The sequence below is a fragment of the Poecile atricapillus genome, chromosome 19 (genome assembly GCF_030490865.1).
Source record: "Poecile atricapillus isolate bPoeAtr1 chromosome 19, bPoeAtr1.hap1, whole genome shotgun sequence".
Lineage (NCBI taxonomy): Eukaryota > Metazoa > Chordata > Aves > Passeriformes > Paridae > Poecile > Poecile atricapillus.
Genome location: NC_081267.1, coordinates 642193 through 668467, shown reverse-complemented (window position 1 = coordinate 668467; position 26275 = coordinate 642193). Strand labels below are relative to the sequence as shown.

Below are 26275 nucleotides of genomic sequence, written 5' to 3'. Positions count from 1 at the left end.
CCAAAATTCCCAAAAAATGCCCCAAAAATCCAATTTTTGCCCCAAAATTCCCCAATTTTCCCATCAAAATTCCCATTTTTCCCCCAAAATTCCCATTTTTTCTCCCAAAATTCCCTCTCAAATCTCTCAATTTTCCCCAAAAATTCAATTTTTTTCCTAAAATTCCCATTTTCCCCCCCAAAATTCCCAAATTTCCCCCCAAAATTCCCAAATTCCCCCTCAAATTCCCCAATTTTCCCCAAAAATCCAACTTTTCCCCCCAAAATTCCCATTTTTTCCCCCAAAATTCCCAAATTTCCTCCAGAATTCCCATTTTTTCTCCAAAAATTCCCATTTCCCCCGCAAAATTCCTGAATTTCCCCCCAAAATTCCCAAATTCCCCTGCAAATTCCCCAGTTTTCCCCAAAAATACAAATTTTTTCCCCAAAATTCCCGTTTTCCCCCCCAAAATTCCCGAATTTTCCATCAAAATTCCCATTTTTTTCCCCAAATTCCCATTTTCCCCGTTTTCCCCCCAAAAACACCACACCGGAGTCTCCGCTCTGCGCGGGGGAGGGGCGGTTTTTATTCCGCGCGCGTGTGACGTCACGGGTCACGTGACCGTCAGAGGCCGATGGTGTAGGAGCGGCCGCTGGGGTTGTGGAGGGCGGAGCACGCCGGTGACGTCACCGCCCACTCGTACCAAACCTTGCTGGGCGTGGCCACGCGCCAAAACGCCACCGACACTTCCTGCCCCGCCCGCACCGGCACCGGCTGCTGTGGGGGGAGGGGAAAAAGGGGCGTGGTTAGCGCGGACACGCCCGCCAAGATGGCGGCTGGTGGGCGAGGGTGTGGCCACGCCCACCAAGATGGCCACCAGGGGAAATTACCATGGCCACGCCCATCAAGATGGCGGCCAGTGGTCACAGGGTGTTGCCACGCCCACCAAGATGGCCGCCAGGGGGAATTACCATGGCCACGCCCACCAAGATGGCGGCTGGTGGTCACAGGGTGTGGCCACGCCCACCAAGATGGCGGCTGGCAAGCGAGGGTGTGGCCACGCCCACCAAGACGGCTGCTGGTGGGCGAGGGTGTGGCCACGCCCACCAAGATGGCGGCTGGTGGGCGAGGGTGTGGCCACGCCCACCAAGATGGCGGCTGGTGGGTGTTGGTGTGGCCACGCCCACCAAGATGGCGGCTGGTGGGCAAGGGTGTGGCCACGCCCACCAAGATAGCCGCCAGGGGGAAATTGAAATGGCCACGCCCGCCAAGATGGCCGACAATGAGCAAGGGTGTGGCCACGCCCACCAAGATGGCCGCCAGGGGAAATTAACGGGGCCACGCCCACCAAGATGTCCGCCAATGGTCACAGACATGGCCACGCCCACCAAGATGGCGGCCAGGGGGAGTTACCATGGCCACGCCCACCAAGATGGCTGCCAATGGTTTGTGTGAGGTGGCCACGCCCACCAAGATGGCGCCCAGGGTAAATTTGCATGGCCACGCCCACCAAAATGGCTGCCAATGGTCAATGGTGTGGCCACGCCCACTGAGGGAAATTTGCATAACCACGCCCACCAAGATGGCCGCCGGTGGTTGGTGTGGGAGTGGCCACGCCCACCAAGATGGCGGCCAGGGTTAATTTGCATAACCACGCCCACCAAGATGGCGGCAAGGGTAAATTTGCATGGCCACGCCCACCTAGAACCCTCATGGTTAATTTGCATAAACAATGCAGACCAAAGGTTAATTTGCATAACCCCACCCACCTGGAAACCGCCTTAATTTGCATAACCCCACCCACCAAAGCCTGATTTGCATAACCACACCCACCAAGAACCCACATGGGTTGATTTGCATAAACCACGCCCACTAAAGGTTAATTTGCATATCCCCACCCACCTGCAATACACATTAATTTGCATAACCCCACCCACCTGGAACTCATTAATTTGCATAAGCCACACCCAGCAAAGGTTAATTTGTATAACCACGCCCACCTGGAACCCTCGGGGTTAATTTGCATAAGCCACGCCCACCAAATGTTAATTTGCATAACCCCACCCACCTGAAACGCAGCAATTTGCATAAGCCACACCCAGCAAATGCTAATTTGCATAGCCACACCCGCCAAAGGTTAATTTGCATAACCGCGCCCACCTGGAGCCCTCGGGGGTTAATTTGCATAAGCCACGCCCACCAGAGGTTAATTTGCATAACGTCACCCACATGGTACCCATTAATTTGCATAAACCACACCCACCAAAGCTTAATTTGCATAACCCCACCCTCTAAAGGTTAATTTGCATAACCACACCCGATAACCCTCACAGATTAATTTGCATAACCCCACCCTCTTTGACCTAATTTGCATAGCCACGCCCACCACCCCCAGCCGCCATTTTCCAAGATGGCCGCCGATGACGTCACCGATTCGCTTTTTTCCCCTTTTCTCGCCCAAATTTTCCCGGATTTTTCCCGAATTTTTTTTGTTTTTTCCAGGAATTTTTGTGTTTTTGTCCCTCCCAAAATTTTTGGGGATTTTTGCTTCGGTTCCATCCCAAAAATTTTTTCGGGAATTTTTTTTTCTGTTTTTTTTTTTTTTTGGTTTTGCTCCAAATTTTTAAAAATTCTCCCAATTTTTTGGGATTTTTTTCCGGTTTTTTCCACAATTTTCCTGGAATTCTTTTGCCACAAATTCTTCCCAAACTTTTTTTTGGGAATTCCATCAAAACTTCATTTTTTTATTCCAAAAAAACCCCAAAATTCCCAAAAAAAACCCCTCCAAAAAACCCAAAAAATCCCAATTTTTTTCCATTTCCTCATCAAATTTTCCCGTTTTTTCCCCATTTTCTCCCAAATTCCAAAACTTTTCCCTCTGGGAATTCCCCCCCTTGGGGAATTTTCCCAGAATCTCCCAAAATTCCCATTTTTCCGCCCATTCCCGACTCACCTTGATGGGGAAAAAAATGGGAAACCAGGAGAACAATCCCGGGGAATGCGTCTCGGGTCGGATGCCTGGGAATTCCCAAAAAATTCCCAAAAAATTCCCAAAATTCCTGAGATTATCCCAAATTTTTCCCAGATTTTTCCCAATTTTTTTCCCCCATTCTTCCCATTTTTTTTCAGTTTTTTCCCAATTTTTCCCAAATTTTTCCCAATTTTTCCCCCATTTTTCCCCAATTTTTCCTCAAATTTTTCCCAAATTTTTCCCAAACTTTTCCCAATTTTTCCCCCTTTCTTTTCCTGATTTTTCCCCCAATTTTTTCCCATTTTTCCCCAATTTTCCCCATTTTTTCCCAAATTTTTCCCAAATTTTTCCCCAATTATTCCTCAGCTTTTCCCCCAGTTTTTCCCAATTTTTCTCCACTTTTTCCCAACTTTTCCCCAAATTTTTCCCCAAATTTTCCCACATTTTTTCCCAGATTTTTCCACATTTTTTCCCATTTTTTCCCAAATTTTTTTTTCATGTTTTCTGCCATTTTTCCCCCAATTTTTTCTCATTTTTTCCCTGATTTTTTCCCCCATTTTTTTCCCAAGTTTTCCTCAATTATTCCCAAATTTTTTCCCCAAGTTTTCCCCAAATTTTTTCCATTTTCCCCCAATTTTTTCCCCACATTTTTCCCAATGTTTTCTCAAATTTTTCCCAATTTTTCCCCCCATTTTCCCAATTTTTTCCCCAAATTTTTCCCCAATTTTTCCCCATTTTCCCCCAATTTTTTCCCCAATTTTCCCCCATTTTTTCCCCAAATTCTCCCCCATTTTCCCCAATTTTTTCCCCAATTCTTTCCAAATTTTCCCCCATTTTTCCCCAATTTTCCCCCATTTTTCCCCATTTTTTCCCCACTTTTTCCCCAACTTTTCCCAGATTATTCCCAATTTTTCCCAATTTTTTCCCCAATTTTTTCCCAGATTTTTCTCCAATTTTCCCCCAATTTTCCCCCAATTTTTCCCCTTTTTTCCCCATTTTTTTCCCCAAATTTTTCCCAGATTTCCCCCAATTTTTTTCCAATTTTCCCCCAAATTTCCCCCAATTTTTTCCCCAATTTTTCACCATTTTTTTCCCATTTTTTCCCAATTTTCCCCAAATTTCCCCCAATTTTTTTCCGATTTTCCCCAATTTTTTCCTGATTTTTTTCCCCATTTTTCCCCATTTTTTCCCCAAATTTTTCCCATTTTTTCCCCATTTTCCCCCCATTTTTTCCCCATTTTTTCCCCCATTTTTTCCCCATTTTTCTCTCATTTTTTCCCCCAATTTTTCCCCAATTTTTCCCCATTTTCCCCCCAATTTTTCCCATTTTTCCCCCCATTTTTTCCCCAAATTTTTTCCCCATTTTTTTCCCATTTTATCCCCATTTTTTCCCCATTTTTTCCCCACCTTTTCCCATTTTTTTTCCCACTTTTTCCCCATTTTCCTCACTCAGGGTGACGTCTCCGTAGAGCCGCGTCTCGAAGTATCCGGCGAATCCGTGCAGCACCGTCCCCACCTCCACCCGCCAGCTCAGCTCCGTGTAGCGGCTGTTATCCGGAGAAACTTCTGGAAAAAATTCCCAAAAAAACCCCAAAATTCCCTTCAGAAAAATCCCCATTTTTTTCCACCCAAATTTGGATTTTTTCGGGATTTTTTGGGGTTTTTTTTTGGTTTTTAATTCGAATTTTCTCATTAAATTTATCCCAATTTTCCCCCAGATTCCCGTTATTTTTCCTGGATTTTTTCCCCATTTTTTTCTGGAATTTTTCTGCATTTTTTTCCCAAATTTTTCCCAGATTTTTTCCCCATTTTTCCCACATTTTTCCCAGAATTTTCCCAGATTTTTCCACCATTTTTTCCAAAATTTTTCCCAGATTTTTCCCAGATCTTTTCCCTATTTTTTCCCCATTTATTCTGGAATTTTTTCCTGTTTTTTCCTAGATTTTCTCCCCATTTTTTCCCCGTTTCTTCCTGAATTTTTTCCCCATTTTTTTGTGGATTTTTCTTGGAACTTTTCCCCCATTTTTTCCCAGATTTTTTCTCGATTTTTCCCCAGATTTTTTTTTTTCTTTTTTTTTCCAGAATTTTCCCCCATTTTCCCCCAGATTTTTCCTGGAATTTTTCCCCCTTTTCCCTCATTTTTTCCAGAATTTTTCCCCATTTTTCTCTTATATTTTTTCCCAAATTTTTCCCAGAATTTTTCCTCCATTTTTCCCGAATTTTTTATGCATTTTTTCGCAGATTTTTTTTTCCTTTTTTTCCCAGACTTTTTCCCCATTTTTTCCAGAAACTTTTCTGGTTTTTTTCCACATTTTTCCCAAAATTTTCCCTGTTTTTCCCAGGTTTTTTCCCCTTTTTTTCACAGAACTTTTTCCCAGATTTTTTCCCACTTTTCCCGGATTTTTTCCCATTTTTCCTGGATTTTTTCCCTGGTTTTTCTCAGAAATTTTTCCCCGTTTTTCCCAGATTTTTCCCACATATTTTCCCGTAATTTTTCCCCATTTTTTCTCCATTTTTTTCCCAAATTTTTTCCAAAATTTTCCCCGTTTTTTCCCGGATTTTTTCCCAATTTTTCCCGGATTTTCCCCCCATTTTTCCTCATTTTTTCCCACATTTTTCCCCATTTTCTCCCCATTTTTTTTCTGGATTTTTCCTTCATTTTTCCCATTTTTTCCCCGTTTTCTCCCTGACTTTTTCCCCAATTTTTCCTCATTTTTCCCAAATTTTTCCCCATTTTTTCCCAGAATTTTTCCCCCATTTTTACCCATTTTTTCCTCATCTTTTCCCGGATTTTTGCCTATTTTTTCCCCATTTTTTCCCGGATTTTTTCCCCATTTTTTCCCAATTTTTCCCGGATTTTTTCCTGAATTTTTTCCCAATTTTTCCCAGATTTTTTCCCAGATTTTTCCCCGTTTTTTCCCCATTTTTTCCTAATTTTCTCCCCGTTTTTTTCCGGATTTTTCCCCAGATTTTTTCCCAATTTTTCCCATATTTTTCCCCGTTTTTTCCCGGATTTTTTCCTGAATTTTTTCCCAATTTTTCCCAGATTTTTTCCCAGATTTTTCCCCATTTTTTCCCAGACTTTCCCCCATTTTTTTCCCCGTTTTTCCCAGATTTTTTCCCCAATTTTCTCCTGAATTTTTTCCCAATTTTTCCCAGATTTTTCCCGTTTTTCCCCATTTTTTCCCAATTTTTCCCAGATTTTTTCCCAGATTTTTCCCCCGTTTTTCCCCATTTTTCCCACATTTTTCCCAGATTTTTCCCCATTTTTTCCCAGATTTTTCCCAGATTTTTCCCCCGTTTTTCCCGCCGATTCCCGGCGTTTTTCCGGAACTTTCCTCACCGGGATTGGGATGCTGGAAGGTGAAGCAGGGCAGGGGCGGAGCCACCTGATGGAAATTGTGGAGCCTCACCACGTACGGGGTCTCAAACTGCGCCTGCAAAAATCCCCAAAATCCCCCAAAATCCCCCAAAATCCCCTCAAATTCCTCCACTCCCAGTCCCAAATTCCCAATTTCCCATTTAAACCCCAAATTCCTCCTTTTTCCCCCCATTTATTCCCGGTTTTTCCCCAAAATTTTCCCAATATTCTGAATTTTTCCAGGGATTTTCCCATTTTCCCATGAATTTTCCCATTTTTCCATCAATTTTCCCATTTTTCCATCAATTTTACCATTTTCCCATGAATTTTCCCATTTTTCCATCAATTTTCCCATTTTTCCATCAATTTTCCCATTTTTCCATCAATTTTCCCATTTTTCCATCAATTTTCCCATTTTTCCATGAATTTTCCCCCCCAAATTCCCCCCAAATTCCCCCCCAAAAATTCCCAAAAATTCCCATTTTTTTCCCCATTCCCCCCCCAAAATTCCCATTTTTTCCCCATTTCCCCCCCCAAAAAATTCCCAAAAAACTCCCAAAATTCCCAATTTTTTTCCCCATTTCCCCCAAAAAATCCCAATTTTCCCCCATTTTCCCTCATTTTCCCCCCAAATTCCCCCCAAAAATCCCCCAAAATTCTCAATTTTTTCCCCCCAAAAAATCCCATTTTTTTCCCCACTTCTTCCCCCAAAATTCCCATTTTTTTCCCATTTTCCCCTAAAAAAATCCCAAAAAAATCCCAAAAAAATGAAAAAAAATCCCCAAAAAATCCCCAAAAGTTCCCAATTTTTCCCCATTTTCCCCAAAAAAAATAAAAAAAAAATCCCAAAAAAATCCCAAAAAAAAATCCCCCAAAAAATTCCAAAAAATCCAAAAAAATCCAATTCCCCATTTTCCCCCCAAAAAATTCCCAAAAAATCCCCAAAAAAATCCCAAAAAATTCCCAAAAAATTCCCCAAAAAATCCCAAAAAATCCCCCAAAAATTCCAAAAAAAATCCCCAAAAAATTCCCAAAAAACCCCCAAAAAATCCTAAAAAATTCCCAAAAAATCCCCAAAAAATAAAAAAAAATAAAAAAAAAAATCCCCAAAAAATCCCCCTAAAATTGCCAAAAAATCCCCCCAAAATTCCCAAAAAATCCCCAAAAATTCCCAATTTTTCCCCATTTTCCCCGAAAAAAATCCAAAAAAAAATCCCAAAAATATCCCAAAAAATTCCAAAAAAATCCAATTTTTTCCCCATTTTCCCCCCAAAAAAATTCCCAAAAATCCCCAAAAAATCCCCAATTTTCCCTGGTATTTTTCCCGCCCGGAATTCCCGGAATTCCGTTGTTTTTTTCCCGGGATTCACCTCGGGGTGCCGGTCGTGCTCGCGGCATCCTCGCACCTCGTTGTAGAGTTTGGAGGAGGAGACGGGGGCCAGGAAGGAGGTGTAGGATTGGGGGATGGAAACTCCGTCCTCTGCAATTCCCAAAGGAAAAATTCCCGACATTCCCGCAATTCCCGACATTCCCAAACCCCCCCAAAAAATTCCCATTTTTCCCACCCAAAATCCCCATTTTTTACCCCAAAAAATTCCCTTTTTCCCACCCAAAATCTCAATTTTTTACCCCCCAAAATCACATTTTTCCCCACCCAAAAATTCCCATTTTTCCCACCCAAAATCCCCATTTTTTACCCCAAAAAATTCCCATTTTCCCACCCAAAATTCCCATTTTTTACCCCAAAAAATTCCGTTTTTCCCACCCAAAATCCCAATTTCTTTCACCCAAAATCACATTTTTTACCCCCCAAAAATTCCCATATTTCCCCCAAAAAAATTCCCATTTTTCCCACCCAAAATTCCCATCATTCCCCAACCCCAAAATCCCCATTTTTTCCCCCAAAATTCCCATTTTCCCACCCAAAATTCCCATTTTTCCCACCCAAAATCCCAATTTTTTCCTCCAAAATCCCATTTTTTCCCACCCACAATTCCCATTTTTTCCCCAAAAAATTCCCATTTTTCTCTGACCCAAAATCCTGTTTTTTCACTGAAAAAATTCCATTTTTCCCACCCAAAATTCCCATTTTCCTCACCCCAAAATTCCCATTTTTCCCCCAAAATTACCATTTTTTCCCCACCCAAAATTCCAGGGTTTTCCCCCCCAAAAATTCCAATTTTTTCCCACCCACATTCCCAGTTTTTTCCCTCGAAATTCCCATTTTTCCCCACACAAAATGAACATTTCCCCCCCAAAATCCCATTTCAAAAAGGAAAACTTCCTATTTTCCCCACCCAAATTCCCAGATTTTCCTCCCAAAATTCCCGTTTTTCCCCACAAAATTCCCATCTTTCCCCAACCCTAAAAATTCCCATTTTTCCCCTAAAAATTCCCATTTTTTCCCCAAAAAATGCCATTTATCCCCCCCAAAATTCCCATTTTTTCCCACCCAAAATTCCCAATTTTTCCCCCCAAAATTTCCCCATTTTCCTCCATTTTTGCCCCATTTTTTCCCCGATTCTCTCCGGGTTTTTTTCCCCAGAACCCCCAGAATTCCCAGATTCTTCTCCAGAATTCCCAAATTTTTCCCATTATTTTCCATTTTTCCCCCATTTTTTTCCCATTTTTTCCCCATTTTTTCCCCATTTTCCCCCATTTTTGCCCCATTTTTTCCCCGATTCTCTCCGGGTTTTTTTCCCCAGAATCCCCGGAATTCCCAGATTCTTTTCCAGGATTTTTTCCCAAGAATTCCCAGATTTTTCCCATTTTTTCCCCAAATTTTTCCCAATTTCTTCCCATTTTTTTTCCCCATTTTTTCCCCATTTTCCCCCATTTTTCCCCCATTTTTTCCCCGATTCTCTCCGGGTTTTTTTCCCCAGAATCCCCAGAATTCCCAGATTTTTCCCAAGAATTCCCATTTTTTCCCCATTTTTTCCCCAATTTTTCCCCAATTTTTTCCCCCATTTCTTCCCATTTTTTTCCCCATTTTTCCCCATTTCTCCCCCATTTTTTCCCCGATTTTCCCTGGGTTTTTTTCCCCAGAATTCCCAGAATGTTTTCCCCAGAATTCCCAAATTTTTCCCCATTTTTTCCCCCATTTTTCCCCATTTTTTTCCCTTTTTTTTCTCATTTTTTCCCCACTTTTTCCCCATTTTTCCCCATTTCTCCCCCATTTTTTCCCCGATTCTCTCCGGGTTTTTTTCCCCAGAATCCCCAGATTTTTCCCCATGAATTCCCGGATTTTTCCAGGAATTCCTGGAATTCTCTCCCACCTTTCAGGCACCCCCTGGCCCCGTCCAGGCACTCCGGGGAGAGCTCCTTATCCCTTTATTTTCCCATTTTCCCCCATTTTTTCCCCATTTTTTCTCTGATTTACTCTGGGTTTTTTTCCCCAGAACCCCCAGAATTCCCAGATTCTTTTCCAGGATTTTTTCCCAAGAATTCCCAAATTTTTCCCCATTTTTTTCCCCATTTTTTCCCATTTTTTCCCCAAATTTTTCCCAATTTTTTCCCATTTTCTTCCCCATTTTTTCCCCATTTTTCCCCATTTCTCCCCCATTTTTTCCCCGATTCTCTCCGGGTTTTTTTCCCCAGAATCCCCGGAATTCCCAGATTCTTTTCCAGGATTTTTTCCCAAGAATTCCCAGATTTTTCCCATTTTTTCCCCAAATTTTTCCCAATTTCTTCCCATTTTTTTTCCCCATTTTTTCCCCATTTTCCCCCATTTTTTCCCCATTTTTTTCCCAATTTCCTCCGGGTTTTTTTCCCCAGAATCCCCAGAATTCCCAGATTTTTCCCAAGAATTCCCATTTTTTCCCCATTTTTTCCCCAATTTTTCCCCAATTTTTTCCCCCATTTCTTCCCATTTTTTTCCCCATTTTTCCCCATTTCTCCCCCATTTTTTCCCCGATTTTCCCTGGGTTTTTTTCCCCAGAATTCCCAGAATGTTTTCCCCAGAATTCCCAAATTTTTCCCCATTTTTTCCCCCATTTTTCCCCATTTTTTTCCCTTTTTTTTCTCATTTTTTCCCCACTTTTTCCCCATTTTTCCCCATTTCTCCCCCATTTTTTCCCCGATTCTCTCCGGGTTTTTTTCCCCAGAATCCCCAGATTTTTCCCCATGAATTCCCGGATTTTTCCAGGAATTCCAGGGATTCCCTCCCACCTTTCAGGCACCCCCTGGCCCCGTCCAGGCACTCCGGGGACAGCTCCTTATCCCTTTATTTTCCCATTTTCCCCCATTTTTTCCCCATTTTTTCTCTGATTTCCTCTGGGTTTTTTTCCCCAGAACCCCCAGAATTCCCAGATTCTTTTCCAGGATTTTTTCCCAAGAATTCCCAAATTTTTCCCAATGTTTTCCCCATTTTTTCCTATTTTTCCCCAAATTTTTCCCAATTTCTTCCCATTTTTTTCCCCATTTTTTCCCCATTTTTCCCCATTTCTCCCCCATTTTTTCCCCAATTCCCTCCAGGTTTTTTTCCCCAGAATCCCCAGAATTCCCAGATTTTTCCCAATGTTTTCCCTATTTTTTCTTATTTTTCCCCATTTTTTCCCAATTGTTTCCTCCATTATTTCACCTTTTTATTTGCTTTTTTCCCCAATTTTTTTCCCATTTTTTCCCCGATTCTCTCCGGGTTTTTTTTCCCAGAATCCCCAGATTTTTCCCCATGAATTCCCGGATTTTTCCAGGAATTCCTGGAATTCCCTCCCACCTTTCAGGCAGCCCCAGGCCCCGTCCAGGCACTCCGGGGACAGCTCCTTATCCCTTTATTTTCCCATTTTCCCCCATTTCTCCCCCATTTTTTCCCCGATTCTCTCCGGGTTTTTTTCCCCAGAATCCCCAGATTTTTCCCCATGAATTCCCAGATTTTTCCAGGAATTCCAGGGATTCCCTCCCACCTTTCAGGCACCCCCGGGCCCCGTCCAGGCACTCCGGGGAGAGCTCGTTGTCCCCGAAGGATCCCAGCAGCTCCGACACCACCAGATCCGCCGGCTCCGGCGCCGCCCAGCCCCGCATGTCCCGCGGCACCACCGACACCTGAGAGCCCCACTCCTCCCACTGGCAGTTCTCCAGCCTGCAATTAGCCCCAATTAGCACTAATTAGCTCGTTAATAGCCGTTAATTAGCCCCCCGGAGCGATCGCGGGTTAATTCCGATAAGGGATCGATGGGTTATGGGTGATCAATAATCCTCCCTGCTCCCCCTCTGCTGTTTTTCTGCTCTCAGTTAGCCTTAATTAGCTCATTAATGACCCTAATTAGCCGTAATGAGCACTAATTAGTTCATTAATAGCCGTTAATTATCCCCCGGAGCGATCGCGGGTTCAATCCGGTAAGGGATCGATAAATTATCGGTGATCAATAACCCTCCCTGCTCCCCCCAGTGGGGATTTCCGCTCTTAATTAGACTTAATTAGCCTTAATTAGTTCATTAATGGCCTTAATTAGCTGTAATTAGCCATAATTAGCTAATTAATAACCGTTAATAACCCCCTGGAGTGATCGCGGGTTAAGTCTGATAAGGGATCGATAAATTATCGGTGATCAATAACCCTCCCTCCTCCCCCTCTGCCATTTTCCTGCTCTTAATTAACCTTAATTAGGTCATTAATGACCCTAATTAGCCCCAATTAGCACTAATTAGTTCATTAATAGCCATTAATTATCCCCCGGAGCGATCGCGGGTTAATTCCGATAAGTGATCAATAAATTATCGGTGATCAATAACCCTCCCTGCTCCCCCCCAGTGGGAATTTCCATTCTTAATTAGCCTTAATTACCTTTAATTAGCCTTAATTAGGTCATAAACAGGCTTAATTAGCCGTAATCAGTGCTAATTAGCTAATTATTGATCGCTATGGGTGGGTTATCAATGGGTTATTGATGAGTTATTGATCAGTTATTGATGGGTTATTGATCACTATCGATGGGTTATTGATCAGTTATTGATGGGTTATTGATCACTATCGATGGGTTATGGATGGGTTATTGATCAGTTATCAGTTATCGATGGGTTATTGATCACTATCGATAGGTTATTGATCAGTTATCGATGGGTTATTGATCAGTTATCGATGGGTTATTGATCACTATGGATGGGTTATCGATGGGTTATCGATGGGTTATTGATGGGTTATTGATCACTATGGATAGGTTATGGATGGGTTATTGATCAGTTATTGATCAGTTATCGATGGGTTATTGATCACTATGGATAGGTTATGGATGGGTTATCGATCACTATCGATGGGTTATCGATCAGTTATCGATCAGTTATCGGTGGGTTATTGATCACTATCGATCAGTTATCTATCAGTTATCAATGGGTTATACTGATGGGTTATCGATGGGTTATTGATCACTATCGATCAGTTATCGATCAGTTATCGATGGGTTATCGATTGTGGCTCACGTGACGACGGCGTTGGGGTTTTTCTCCACGGCGTAGAGGCGCAGCCGCGCCCCGGCCTGGCGAGCGGCCTTAATTAGCTGATTAATTAGTGTTAATTAACTGATTAATTAGCGTTAATTAGTGCTAATTAGGGTGACTCACGTGACGACGGCGTTGGGGTTTTTCTCCACGGCGTAGAGGCGCAGCCGCGCCCCGGCCTGGCGAGCGGCCTTAATTAGCTGATTAATTAGTGTTAATTAACTGATTAATTAGTGCTAATTAGGGTTAATTAGGGTGGCTCACGTGACCACGGCGTTGGGGTTTTTCTCCACGGCGTAGAGGCGCAGCCGCGCCCCGGCCTGGCGAGCGGCTCGCAGCGCCGCGGCCACCAGCGGCCCCCGGCCGGCGCCCAGCACCATCACCACCCTGGGAACACCAAAAACAGCCAAAATCAGCCCAAAAACGGCCAAAAACGGCCAAAAATCACACCAAAAACGGCCAAAAACGGCCAAAATCACACCAAAAATACCCCAAATCACCATCACCACCCTGGGAACGGCCAAAAACGGACAAAATCAGCCCAAAAACGGCCAAAAACGGCCAAAATAACACCAAAAACGGCCAAAATCAGCCAAAATCACCCCAAAATCACCATCACCACCCTGAAAACGGCCAAAAACACCCGAAATCAGCCAAAATCACACCAAAAACGGCCAAAAACGGCCCAAATTCACCCCAAAATCACCATCACCGCCCTGAAAACGGCCAAAAACGGCCAAAATCAGCCCAAAAACGGCCAAAAACACCCCAAATTCACCCCAAAATCACCATCACCACCCTGGGAACACCAAAAACAGCCAAAATCAGCCCAAAAACGGCCAAAAACGGCCAAAATAACACCAAAAACGGCCAAAATCAGCCCAAAAACAGCCAAAATCAGCCCAAAAACGGGCAAAAACACCCTGAAAACACCCAGAAACACCCCAAAAACACCATCACCACCCAGGGAACACCAAAAACGGCCAAAATCACCCCAAAAACACCCCAAAACAGCCAAAATCACCCCAAAAACAGCCAAAATAACACCAAAAACAGCCGAAATCACACCAAAATCACCCCCAAAACACCATCACGACCCTGGGAACACCAAAAACGGCCAAAATCACACCAAAAACGGCCAAAAACACCCTGAAAACACCCAAAAACACCCCAAAAACACCCAAAAACAGCAAAAATCACCCCAAAATCACCCAAATTCACCCAAAACAACCCAAAATCAGCCAAAATCACCCAAAATCACCCAAATTTCCCCCCCAAAAAAAAGGATTTTTGGGGACTTTGGGGTGTTTTGGGTGGGATTTTTTGGGAATTCTGGAACATTCCAGGCGGATTTTTGGGAATTCCGGGATATTTGGGATGGGTTTTTGGGAATTCTGGGAGTTTTGAGGCGATTTTGGGTCGATTTCCGGGGATTTTGGGGCCGTTTTTGGGTGAATTTGAGGGATTTTAGGTCAATTTCGAGGCGATTTTTGGGGACTTTGGGGTGTTTTGGGTGGGATTTTTTGGGAATTCCGGAACATTCCAGGCGGATTTCTGGGAATTCCGGGATATTTGGGAGGGGTTCTTGGGAATTGCGGGGGTTTCCAGGTGATCTTGGGTCAAAATCCGGGGATTTTGGGGGGGTTTTGGGTGGGATTTGAAGGATTTTGGGTCAATTTCGAGGTGATTTTTGGGGACTTTGGGGTGTTTTGGGTGGGATTTTCTGGGAATTCTGGAACATTCCAGGCGGATTTCTGGGAATTCCGGGATATTTGGGATGGGTTTTTGGGAATTCCGGGGTTTTTGAGGCGATTTTGGGTCGAATTCCCGGGATTTCGGGGCTGTTTTTGGGCAGGATTTGAGGGATTTTGGGTCAATTTCGAGGTGATTTTTGGTGACTTTGGGGTGTTTTGGGTGGGATTTTCTGGGAATTCTGGAACATTCCAGGCGGATTTTTGGGAATTCCGGGATATTTGGGAGGGGTTTTTGGGAATTCCGGGGTTTTCCAGGCGATTTTGGGTGGAATTCCCAAGATTTTGGGGTGGATTTGAGGGATTTTGGGTCAATTTCGAGGGCATTTTTGGGCAGTTTGGGGTGTTTTGGGTGGGATTTTCTGGGAATTCCGGAACATTCCAGGCGGATTTTTGGGAATTCCGGGATATTTGGGAGGGGTTTTTGGGAATTCCGGGGTTTTCCAGGCGATTTTGGGTGGATTTTGGGTGGAATTCCCGGGATTTTGGGGCACTCACTGCACGTTCGTCTCTCGCTCCCCCTCAGGGACCCGGTCCTGGAGACACTTGAAAATGGCCTGGAGAATATGCAAATTTATGCAAATTTATGGAAATTTAGGCAAATTATGGGCATGGCCCCACCCCCAAACCTTTTCATCAACCTGCCAGCCTTAATTATCAGAGCAGCCATGCAAATTAAGGCGCTAATCACGCTTGAAATATGCAAATTAAGGGTGTGAATATGCAAAGAGCACTGTGTTATGCAAATGAGGGCAGGGCTATGCAAATTAGGCTGGTTTTTAATTGGGTTGTGTTCATTTTCATGCAAATTGAGTTGATTCTGATGCCAAATTAACAGCTAATTAGTAAGCTCTTAATTACATGTAAAAATAATAAATTAATTAATAATCACCACAATTAAGTGTTAAGATGATTTCTAATTTTATGCAAATTAGGTGATACTGAAACAAGTACAGTTGATTTATGCAAATGAATCCGTTAATCAGCTCAATATGGTAAACTCAGTTAATTAACATGCAAATCTGACAATTAGAATCATTTGCATAAAACACCGAACAATGATAATTACACAAATCCCAGAACAACTGATAATGTATGCAAATTAAAAAAAAAAATAATTTATGCAAATCACGGCATAATTTGCATAACTTTCTAACATATTTATGATGCAATTTAATTTATGCAAATTACCATTCAATTAACGGACATTGTATGGACTTCTATGCAAATTTGCAGATAATTTATGCGCAGAATTGAGTTTTATGCAAATCACTGAGAACTCCATGCAAATTAACGAGAAATTTATGCAAATTACTTGACGCTTTATACCGGTTATTGAGTAAATTATGCAAATCAGCTGCAAATTATGCAAATTTCCCATTGGTTTATGCAAATCTATGCAAATTAGGGTGGTGTCAGCCGATAACCAACAGGGGAGGCGTTGGTATGCAAATGAGATGCAAATGAGGACAGACTTTTGAGCGGGGTGTGGCGGTGTGAATGAGCGGGAAAATTGATTTAAATGATATGCAAATGAGATGCAAATGAGGAATCGCTTTTGATCAGACTGTGGGCGTCCCAATGGGATGGGAATTGAATGTAAATGATATGCAAATGATATGCAAATGAGGGGACGCCTTCAAACAGCATATGGGTGTGTCAGTGCAATGGTAACCAAATGCAAATGATATGCAAATTATATGCAAATGAGGGGACGTTTCTGAGCAGTGTGTGGGCGTGTCAACGGGATGGAAAGTAGATGTAAATGAGATGCAAATAAGATGCAAATGAAGGAACGCCTTTGAGCAGCAGGTGGGTGTGTCATTGGAATTGAATGTAAATGATATGCAAATGGCATGCAAATGAGGGAATGCTTTTGAGCGGCATGTGGATGTGTAAACGGGATGAAACATTGCATTTAAATGAAATGCAAATGAGATGCAAATGAGATGCAAATGAGCTGACCTGCTGGTACTGGCAGTATTTGATGGGATCCTTCTCGAAGACCTCGTAGGTTTGGGATTCCAGGTTGTCCATCAGGGGCTGCGGGAATTCCCGGGAAAAAATTCCAGAATTTTCCGGCATCCCGACCAAATTCCCGGGATTTTCACCAATCCCCCAAAAATTCCCGGTTTTTTCCCCCAAAATTCCATAAAAATTCCCATTTTTTTCTGTCAAAATTCAGCCTAAATTCACAATTTTGCCCTCAAAATTCCCAATTTTTGCCCCAGAATTCCGATTTTGCCCTCAAAAATCCCATTTTTCCCTAAAAATTCCCTTTTCTCCCTCAAAATTCCCATTTTTCCCTCAAAATTCCCATTTTCCTACAAAATTCCCATTTTTCCTCACAAAATCCCCATTTTTCCCTCAAAATTCCCATTTTTCCCTCAAAATTCCCATTTTTCCTTCAAAATTTAACCAAAATTCCATTTTTCCTCCAAAATTCCCATTTTTTCCCCTCAAAATTCCCATTTTTTCCCCTCAAAATTCCCATTTTTTCCCCTCAAAATTCCCATTTTTCCCTCAAAATTCCCCCAAAATCCCATTTTTTTGGCCAAATTTTCCCCAAAATTCTTAAGTTTTTCCCCAAAATTCCCATTTTCCCCTCAAAATTCCCTTTTTTTTCCCCAAAACTTCCCCCAAGAATTCCCATTTTTTCCCCAAAATTCCCATTTTTTGCCCGGAATTCCTGGATTTTCCCCCCAAAATTCCCGTTTTTCTCTTCAAAGTTAAGCCAAAATTCCCAGTTTTTTCCCCCAAATTCTCATTTGGGGTTACTGGGATGAACTGGGATGAACTGGGATGAACTGGGAGGGGATTTGGGGTTACTGGGAGTTACTGGTTTGGGGTTTTTTGTTACTGGTCTGAACTGGGAGGTCACTGGGATTGAACTGGGATGAACTGGGATGGACTGGGATGAACTGGGATTGAACTGGGAGGGACTGGGATGGACTGGGATGGACTGGGATGAACTGGGATAAACTGGGATTGAACTGGGATTGAACTGGGATGAACTGAACTGGGATTGAACTGGGATGAACTGGGATTGAACTGGGATTGAACTGGGATTGAACTGGGATTGAACTGGGATTGAACTGGGATGGACTGGGATGAACTGGGATTGAACTGGGATTGAACTGGGATGAACTGGGATGAACTGGGATTGAACTGGGATTGAACTGGGATGAACTGGGACTGAACTGGGATTGGACTGGGATTGAACTGGGATTGAACTGGGATGGACTGGGAGGGAACTGGGATAAACTGGGATGGACTGGGATTGAACTGGGATGAACTGGGATTGAACTGGGATGGACTGGGATGAACTGGGATTGAACTGGGATGAACTGGGATGAACTGGGATGAACTGGGAAGGGCTTTGGGGTTACTGGTTTGGGGTCTTTGGTTACTGGGATAAACTGGGGGGTCACTGAGCTGAACTGGGATGAACTGGGCTGAACTGGGATTGAACTGGGATTGAACTGGGATGAACTGGGATGAACTGGGATGAACTGGGATGAACTGGGAGGGGATTTGGGGTCACTGGGAGGGGATTTGGGGTTACTGGGAGTTACTGGTTTGGGGTTTTTTGTTACTGGTTTGGGGTTTTTTGTTACTGGGCTGAACTGGGATTGAACTGGGATGAACTGGGATGGACTGGGATTGAACTGGGATTGAACTGGGATGAACTGGGCTGAACTGGGAGGGGATTTGGGGTCACTGGGAGGGGATTTGGGGTTACTGGGAGTTACTGGTTTGGGGTTTTTTGTTACTGGTTTGGGGTTTTTTGTTACTGGGCTGAACTGGGAGGTGACTGGGCTGAACTGGGGGGTAACTGGGGCCAAACTGGTGTGAACTGGTGTGAACTGGGAGCTGACCTGCAGCGGGCTCTGCAGGTAATCCTCGTAGCCGCGGGCGTAGAGCTCGTAGGCCGAGGGCGGGGGCCGGTGCTGGCCCAGGTGCTCCAGGTACTGCAGGTACGCGGCCAGGGGGCGGCCGCCGTGCCTGGGGGCTCCCTGCACGATGATCTGCACGTCCAGCTGCGGGGGAAACCAGTAGAAACCAGTAGAAACCAGTATAAACCAGTATTAACCAGTACGGGCTTTTTTTCCCGTTTTTTTCCATTTTTTTTGCTTTTTTTTCCCATTTTTTCCCATTTTTTGCTGGTTTTGGTGATCCCAGTTTGGTGTCCTGGCAGAGTTCAGGCAGGGAATCCCAATATAAACCAGTACAAACCAGTATGAACCAGTATGAACCAGTATAAACCAGTATAAATTCGTATGGACCAGTATAAACCAGTATGGTCCAGTATGAGCCGGTATAAACCAGTATAAACCAATGTAAACCAGTATAAACCAGTATGGACCAGTACAGACTGGTCTCAATCCATCCCAACTGCTTTCCCAGTCCCTCCCAGTATAAACCAGTATAAACCAGTATAAACCAGTATAAACCAGTCCAAACCGGTACCAAAACCTGAATTTTCCACCCATTTTTCCCCATTTCCAACTCTTTTAACGCCCCAAAATCCCCTCCCAGTCCCTCCCAGTATAAACCAGTATAAACCAGTATAAACCAGTAACCCCAACCCCCCCCATTTAACCACTTTTAACCCTTTCTGTGCCATTTTTAACCCCTTTTTTTTGCCATTTTTCGCTCATTTTTCACCCGTTTTTCCCCGTTTTTTCGCCCTCCCGCCCCTCCCAGTACAAACCAGTACAAACCAGTACAAACCAGTACAAACCAGTACCTTGAGCAGCTGTCCCAGCAGGCGCTGGTGGCCCCGGCCCAGCACTGGGAATCCTTTCTTGTTGGTGAGGAAGAGGCGGGTGGGGAGGAGCACGGCCCGCACCGGCTCCCCCAGCCAGCGCGCCAGGGCGGGGCCAGACGGCAGGTCCGGGCCCAGTTCCAGGGCTGGAAAACCAGTACAAACCAGTATAAACCAGTATGGACCAGTATAGACCAGTATAAACCAGTATAACTCATTGTAACCCAATATAACCCACTGTAACCTATTATAGACCAGTATAAACCAGTATAAACCAGCCAAGGCGGGGCCTGAGGGCAGGTCCGGGCCCAGTTCCAGGGTTGGAAAACCAGTACAAACCAGTATAAACCAGTACAAACCAGTATGAACCAGTACAGACCAGTATAAACCAGTATAGACCAGTATAGACCAGTATAAACCAGCCAGGGTGGGGTCAGATGCCCCGCCCTCTCTCCCTTAGCCCCGCCCCTTTCCCGTTGGCCCCGCCCCCTTTCCCTCTTAGCCCCGCCCCTTTCCCCACAGCCCTACACTTTTCCCGTTGGCCCCGCCCCTTTCCCCTTAGCCCCGCCCCTTTCCCCATTAGCCCCGCCCCTTTTCTCCTTAGCCCCACCCCTTTCCCTTTAGCCCCGCCCCTTTCACTTAGCCCCGCCCCTTTCCCCACAGCCCTACACTTTTCCCGTTGGCCCCGCCCCTTTCCCCTTAGCCCCGCCCCTTTCCCCTTTAGCCCCGCCCCTTTCCCTTTAACCCCACCCCTTTTCTCCTTAGCCCCACCCCTTTCCCTTTAGCCCTGCACCTTTCCTCATTAACCCCGCCCCTTCCCCTTAGCCCCACCCCTTTCCCATTAACCCCGCCCCTTTTCCCTTAGCCCCGCCCCTTTCCCTTTAACCCCACCCCTTTTCTCCTTAGCCCCACCCCTTTCCTTTTAACCCTGCCCCTTTCACTTAGCCCCGCCACTTTCCCCTTTAACCCCGCCCCTTTCCCTTTAGCCCCGCCCCTTTCCCTTTAACCCCGCCCCTTTCTTTTTAGCCCCGCCCCTTTCCCTTTAGCTCCGCCCCTTTTCCCTTTAACCCCACCCCTTTCCCTTTAACCCCACCCCTTTCCCTTAAACCCCACCCCTTTCCCTTTAGCCCCACCCCTTTTCCCCTTAGCCCCACCCCTTTCCCTTTAACCCCGCCCCTTTCTTTTTAGCCCCGCCCCTTTCCCTTAGCCCCGCCCCTTTCCCTTAGCCACACCCCTTTCCCTGTAGCCCCGCCCCTTTCCCCTCTGGCCCCACCCCTTTCCCCTTAACCCCGCCCCTTTCCCCTTAGTCCCGCCCCTTTTCCCTTAGCCCCGCCCCTTTCCCCTTAGTCCCGCCCCTTTTCCCTTAGCCCCGCCCCTTTCCCCTTAGCCCCGCCCCTTTCCCATTAGCCCCGCCCCTTTTCCCCTTAGCCCCGCCCCTTTTCCCCTTAGCCCCGCCCCTTTTCCCTTAGCCCCGCCCCTTTCCCATTAGCCCCCGCCCCTTTTCCCTTAGCCCCGCCCCTTTCCCCTTAGCCCCGCCCCTTTTCCCTTAGCCCCGCCCCTTTCTTCTTAGCCCCGCCCCTTTCCCCTTAGCCCCGCCCCTTTTCCCCTTAGCCCCGCCCCTTTTCCCCTAGCTCCGCCCCTTTTTCCTTAGCCCCGCCCCTTTTCCCTTAGCCCCGCCCCTTTCCCCTTAGCCCCGCCCCTCACCGAGCGCCAGCCTCTTGTTGTAATCCAGGAGGGTTCGGAATTTGTGCCACCTGCAAAAGGGGGCGGGGCCACGGAATTCCCAAACAAATCCCGGAAAAAATTCCCAAAAATTCCCCAAAACCCACACGGGAATGGCCCCGCCCCCCAATCCCAAAAAAATCCCCATTTTTCCCCAAAAATTCCCTTTTTTTCCCACAAAATTCCCATTTTTTCCCACAAAATTCCCATTTTTTCCCACAAAATTCCCATTTTTTCCCACAAAAATTCCCATTTTTTTCCCCAAAAAATTCCAGTTTTTCCCAAAAAATCCCATTTTTTCCCCCAAAATTCCCAATTTTTTCCCTTAAAATCCTTGTTTTTCCCCCAAAATCGGACCAAAATCCCCATTTTTTCCTGAATTCCCTTTTTTTCATCCAAAATTCCCATTTTTCCCCAAAAATCCAACAAAATTTCCATTTTTTACCCCAAAATTCCCCAATTTTACCCCAAAATTCCTATTTCTTCCCCCAGATTTCCCAGATTTTCCCAGAATTCCCCATTTTCCCCCCAAAACTCCCAATTCTTTTCCCAAAACTCCCCTAAAATTCCAATTTCTTCCCCAAAATTCCCAATTTTTTTTCCCAAAATTCCCCCAAAATTCCCAGGTTTTTTTCCCCAAAATTTCCAATTTTTTTTCCCCAGAATTCCCAATTTTTTTTCCCAAAATTCCCCTAAAATTCCAATTTATCTTCCCCAAAACTCCCGGATTTTTTTTCCCAAAATTCCCCCAAAATCCCCAAATTTTCCCCCAGAATTCCCAATTTTTTTCCCCAAAATTCCCAATTTTTCTTCCCCAAAATTCCCAATTTTTTTCCCCAAAATTCCCAATTTTTCTTCCCCAAAATTCCCAATTTTATTCCCCAGAATTCCCAATTTTTTTTTCCCAAAATTCCCCTAAAATTCCCGAATTTTCCCCCAAAATTCCCGTTTTTCCTCCCAAAATTCCCAATTTTTTTTCCCCCAGATTTCCCAATTTTTTTTCCCCAAAATTCCTGGATTTTTTCCCAAAATTCCCCCAAAATTCCCAGGTTCTTTCCCCCAAAATTCCCAATTTTTTCCCCAGAATTCCTGGATTTTTTTCCCCCCAAAATTCCCAATTTTTTCCCCCCCAGAATTCCCAGATTTTTTCCCTCCCGGAATTCCCGTTTTTTTCCCGGAGTTCCCGTTTTTTTTCCCCAAAATTCCCAATTTTTTTCCCAAAATTCCCAATTTTTTTCCCAAAATTCCCAGGTTTTTTCCCCCAAAATTCCCCATTTTTTTCCCAAAATTCCCGTTTTTTTTTCCCGGAATTCCCGTTTTTTTTCCCCAGAATTCCCAGATTTTTTCCCCCCAGAATTCCCAGATTTTTTCCCCCCAGAATTCCCATTTTTTTTTTCAGAATTCCCAGATTTTTTCCCCCAAAATTCCCAATTTTTTTCCCAAAATTCCCGGGTTTTTTTCCCCAAAATTCCCAATTTTTTTCCCCAGAATTCGCAGGTTTTTTCCCCCCCAGAATTCCCGTTTTTCCCCCCAGAATTTCCGTTTTTTTCCCCGGAATTCCCAGATTTTTTCCCCCCAGAATTCCCAGACTTTTTCCCCCCAGAATTCCCGTTTTTTTCCCCGGAATTCCCGTTTTTCCCCGGCGTTCCGGAAGCTTCCGCCGCTCTCACCATTCCCAGGTGTTCTCCTCGTCCCCTCCCCCCGGCGCCTCCTCGTTCCCGATGACGTCATCGCGGGAATCTTCCGGAGCCACCAGCGGCACCTGCACCCAGAACTGAGCCGGGAAAAACCAGTATGGACCAGTATGGACCAGTATGGACCAGTATAAACCAGTATAAACCAGTATAGACCAGTATGGACCAGTATGGACCGGTATAAACCAGTATGGACCAGTATAAACCAGTATGGACCAGTATGGACCAGTATTAACCAGTATAAACCAGTATGGACCAGTATGGACCAGTACAAACCAGTATGGACCGGTATAAACCAGTATGGACCAGTATAAACCAGTATAAACCAGTATGGACCAGTATAAACCAGTATGGACCAGTATAAACCAGTATGGACCAGTATAGACCAGTATAAACCAGTATGGACCAGTATAAACCAGTATGGACCAGTATGGACCAGTACAAACCAGTATGGACCGGTATAAACCAGTATGGACCAGTATAGACCAGTATAAACCAGTATGGACCAGTATTAACCAGTATAAACCAGTATGGACCAGTATGGACCAGTACAAACCAGTATGGACCGGTATAAACCAGTATGGACCAGTATAAACCAGTATAAACCAGTATGGACCAGTATAAACCAGTATAACCCAGTACAAACCAGTATGGACCAGTATAAACCAGTATGGACCAGTATAAACCAGTATAACCCAGTACAAACCAGTATGGACCGGTATAAACCAGTATAAACCAGTATGGACCAGTATAAACCAGTATGGACCAGTATAAACTAGTCCAAACCAGTTCAAACCAGTCCAAACCAGTATAAACCAGTATAAACCAGTATAAACCAGTATAAACCAGTATAAACCAGTATAAACCAGTATAACCCCATTTCCCGCCATTTTGTTTCCGTTTTCCCGCCATTTTTTCCCCGTTTTTTTCCCCATTTCTCCCCATTTTTTCCCTCCCAGTCCCCTCCCAGTCCCCTCCCAGTACAAACCAGTACAAACCAGTACAAACCAGTAACCCCAAACCCCCATTTCCCCCATTTTTAACCCTTTCTTTGCCATATTTTCCCCATTTTTTCCCCGTTTTTCGCCGTTTTTTCGCCGTTTCTCCCCGTTTTTTCCCCCTCCCAGTATAAACCAGTACAAACCAGTACAAACCAGTACCTGTGTGGCGTGGTGGCCGCTGTGCAGGTGGGCGCTCAGCCCCCGGGCCAGGTTGGGGTTGTGCCCCCCCCGCAGCGGCACCAGGTGAGCGGCCAGGCCCAGGTAAGCGCCGAAATCCAGCTCCTGACGCAGGGCCTGAAAGGGTTAAAAATTTATCCCAAATTCGCCCAAATTCACCCCAAATTAATCCCCAAAAATTCCCCAAATTCCCCCCAAAAAAATCCCCGGCAAAATCGGGGGAAATTTGGGGGAAAAACGGCAAAAAACGGGGAAAAAAATCGGCAAAAAATGAAGATTTTTGGAGAGCAAAATTCCCCAAATTTATCCCAACATTTTTCCCAAATTTTATCCAATTTTCGAAATTCCCCAAATTCCCCAAAAAATCCCGAAGGGAATCGGGAAAAATTTTGGGGGAAAACCGACAGAAAACGGGAAAAGTTTGGTGCAAAACTGGCAGAAAACGAAGGTTCTGGAGACCAAAATTATCCCAAATTTATCCCAAAATTTTCCCCAAATTTTATCAAATTTCCAAAATTCCCAAAAAAATTCCCAAAAATAAACCCCATGTGGGAATTAGGAAAAATTGGGGGGAAAAACGAGAAAAAAATGGGAAAAATTTGAGGCAAAATTGGCAAAAAATGAAGGTTCTGGAGACCAAAATTATCCCAAATTTGTGCCAAATTTATCCCAAATTTTCCCCAAATTTATCCCAAATTTATTCCCAAAAAATTAAAGAGATTCCCCAAATTAATCCTGATCGGAATCTAGAAAAATTTGGTGTAAAATCGACCAAAATCGGGAAAAATTCATTGTAAAATGCTCAAAAAACGCAGGTTCTAAACTCCAGGATTCCCCAAATTTATCCCAAATTTATCCCAAATTTTCCCCAAATTTATCCCAAATTTATTCCCGAAAAATTCACGAGATTCCCAAAAAAATTTGGATGGGATTCGGGGAAAATTTGGGAAATTTGGGTTCAAAACGGCCAAAATCGGGAAAAATTTGGGGTAAAATTGGCAAAAAACCGAAGGTTTGGGAGGAAAAAATTTTCCCAAAATTATCCCAAATTTATCCCAAAATTATCCCAAATTTATCCCAAAATTATCTCAAATTTATCCCAAGTTTATTCCCAAATTCATTCCCAAAAAATTTACTGAAATTTGCTCCTAAAATTGGGTGAAAATCGGGAAATTTTGGTCAAAATTCGGCCCAAAACCCGCAAAAAATGAAAGTTCTGGACACCAAAATTCCCCCAAATTTATCCCAAAATCCCTGAAAAAAAAAAAACATCAAATTTTGACCCCAAATCCTTTAAAATTCACCCCAAAATTCCAGGAGGAGAAATCCTGGGATTTTCTTTCCGATTATCACGAAAATTCCCCCCCAAAAAAACCCCAAAATTCAAGGAAATCGCCCCAAAATTCCTGAATTTTGTTGAAATCTCTGAGGATTCCCCCAAAGTCCCTGAAAATTCCCAATTTTTCCCCAAATTTTCCCGTTTTTTTTACTTTTTGGGAGTTTTTCCGGACGTGTTCCAGCGGCGAATCCGGGCGGATCCAGGGCGAGAGTTTCCCCACGATCAGGGTGTTCCAGTCTGAGCCAAAATCCGATGAATTCCACCCAAAATTCAGAGAATTCGACCCAAAATTCATTAAATTCGACCCCAAATTCATAAAATTCGACCCCAAATTCATAAAAATTGCACAAATTTACCCCAAAAACCCCAAATTTGACCCAAAATTCGAAAAATTTGCTTGAATTGACCTCAAAATTCATCAAATTCAACCCAAAATTGACAAAAATCCCCCAAATTTACCCCAGAATTCATCAAATTCAACCAAAGTTGACAAAAATCACCCAAATTTACCCCAAAACCCCCAAATTTACCCCAAAATCCCCAAAATTCAACCTAAAATTAACAAAAATCACCAAATTCAGCCCAAAATTCACCAAAACCCCACAAATTCAGCCCAAAATTCATCAAAATTCATCAAATTCACCCCAAAATTCACCAAAATCTCCCAAATTCAACCCAAAATTTCCCAAATCCACCCCAAAATCCCCAAAATTCACCAAATTTACCCCAAAATTGACAAAAATCACCCAAATTTACCCCAAAATCCCCAAATTTACCCCAAATTAATCAAATTTACCCCCAAATCTCCAAAATTAACAAAAATCACCAAATTCATCCCAAAATTCTCCAAAACCCCCGAAATTCACCCCAAAATAAACAGAAATCGCCAAATTCAGCCCAAAATTCACCAAAATCCCCCAAATTTACCCCAAAATTCATCAAATTCAGCCCAAAATTCATCAAAATTTCACAAATTTACCCCAAAAACCCCAAATTTACCCCAAAATTCATCAAATTCACCCCAAATTTACCCCCAAAATCCCCTCCCAGTCCCTCCCAGTATAAACCAGTACAAACCAC

The 26275-nt window shown here is 44.0% G+C and overlaps 1 protein-coding gene and 1 long non-coding RNA gene across 3 annotated transcripts in view; both read right to left on the bottom strand.

Moving 5' to 3' along the window:
- Nucleotides 1-541: 541 nt before the first annotated feature.
- The window catches only part of PRMT5 (protein arginine methyltransferase 5), a 28080-nt gene continuing 2346 nt past the window's right edge, over nucleotides 542-26275 (bottom strand). The window contains exons 3-17 of one of the 2 annotated variants that reach the window (XM_058853259.1): nucleotides 25347-25432; nucleotides 23839-23973; nucleotides 22655-22758; nucleotides 20967-21016; nucleotides 19245-19408; nucleotides 18373-18534; nucleotides 16460-16537; nucleotides 14993-15051; nucleotides 13008-13130; nucleotides 11213-11388; nucleotides 7682-7791; nucleotides 6294-6387; nucleotides 4400-4516; nucleotides 2933-2997; nucleotides 542-756 (exon numbers count right to left, since the gene is read on the bottom strand). In XM_058853259.1, the coding sequence (XP_058709242.1) occupies nucleotides 604-756; nucleotides 2933-2997; nucleotides 4400-4516; nucleotides 6294-6387; nucleotides 7682-7791; nucleotides 11213-11388; nucleotides 13008-13130; nucleotides 14993-15051; nucleotides 16460-16537; nucleotides 18373-18534; nucleotides 19245-19408; nucleotides 20967-21016; nucleotides 22655-22758; nucleotides 23839-23973; nucleotides 25347-25432 (1676 nt within the window). In that variant the 3' untranslated portion in view covers nucleotides 542-603. The remainder of the gene's footprint in view (nucleotides 757-2932; nucleotides 2998-4399; nucleotides 4517-6293; nucleotides 6388-7681; nucleotides 7792-11212; nucleotides 11389-13007; nucleotides 13131-14992; nucleotides 15052-16459; nucleotides 16538-18372; nucleotides 18535-19244; nucleotides 19409-20966; nucleotides 21017-22654; nucleotides 22759-23838; nucleotides 23974-25346; nucleotides 25433-26275) is intronic. The other variant, XM_058853260.1, reaches the window with a different exon arrangement.
- LOC131586446 (uncharacterized) lies at nucleotides 11547-12981 on the bottom strand. The gene is made up of 3 exons (XR_009279148.1): nucleotides 12826-12981; nucleotides 11908-12104; nucleotides 11547-11731 (listed from the first exon to the last, which is right to left on the bottom strand). It is a non-coding gene; the product is annotated as an uncharacterized LOC131586446 (long non-coding RNA).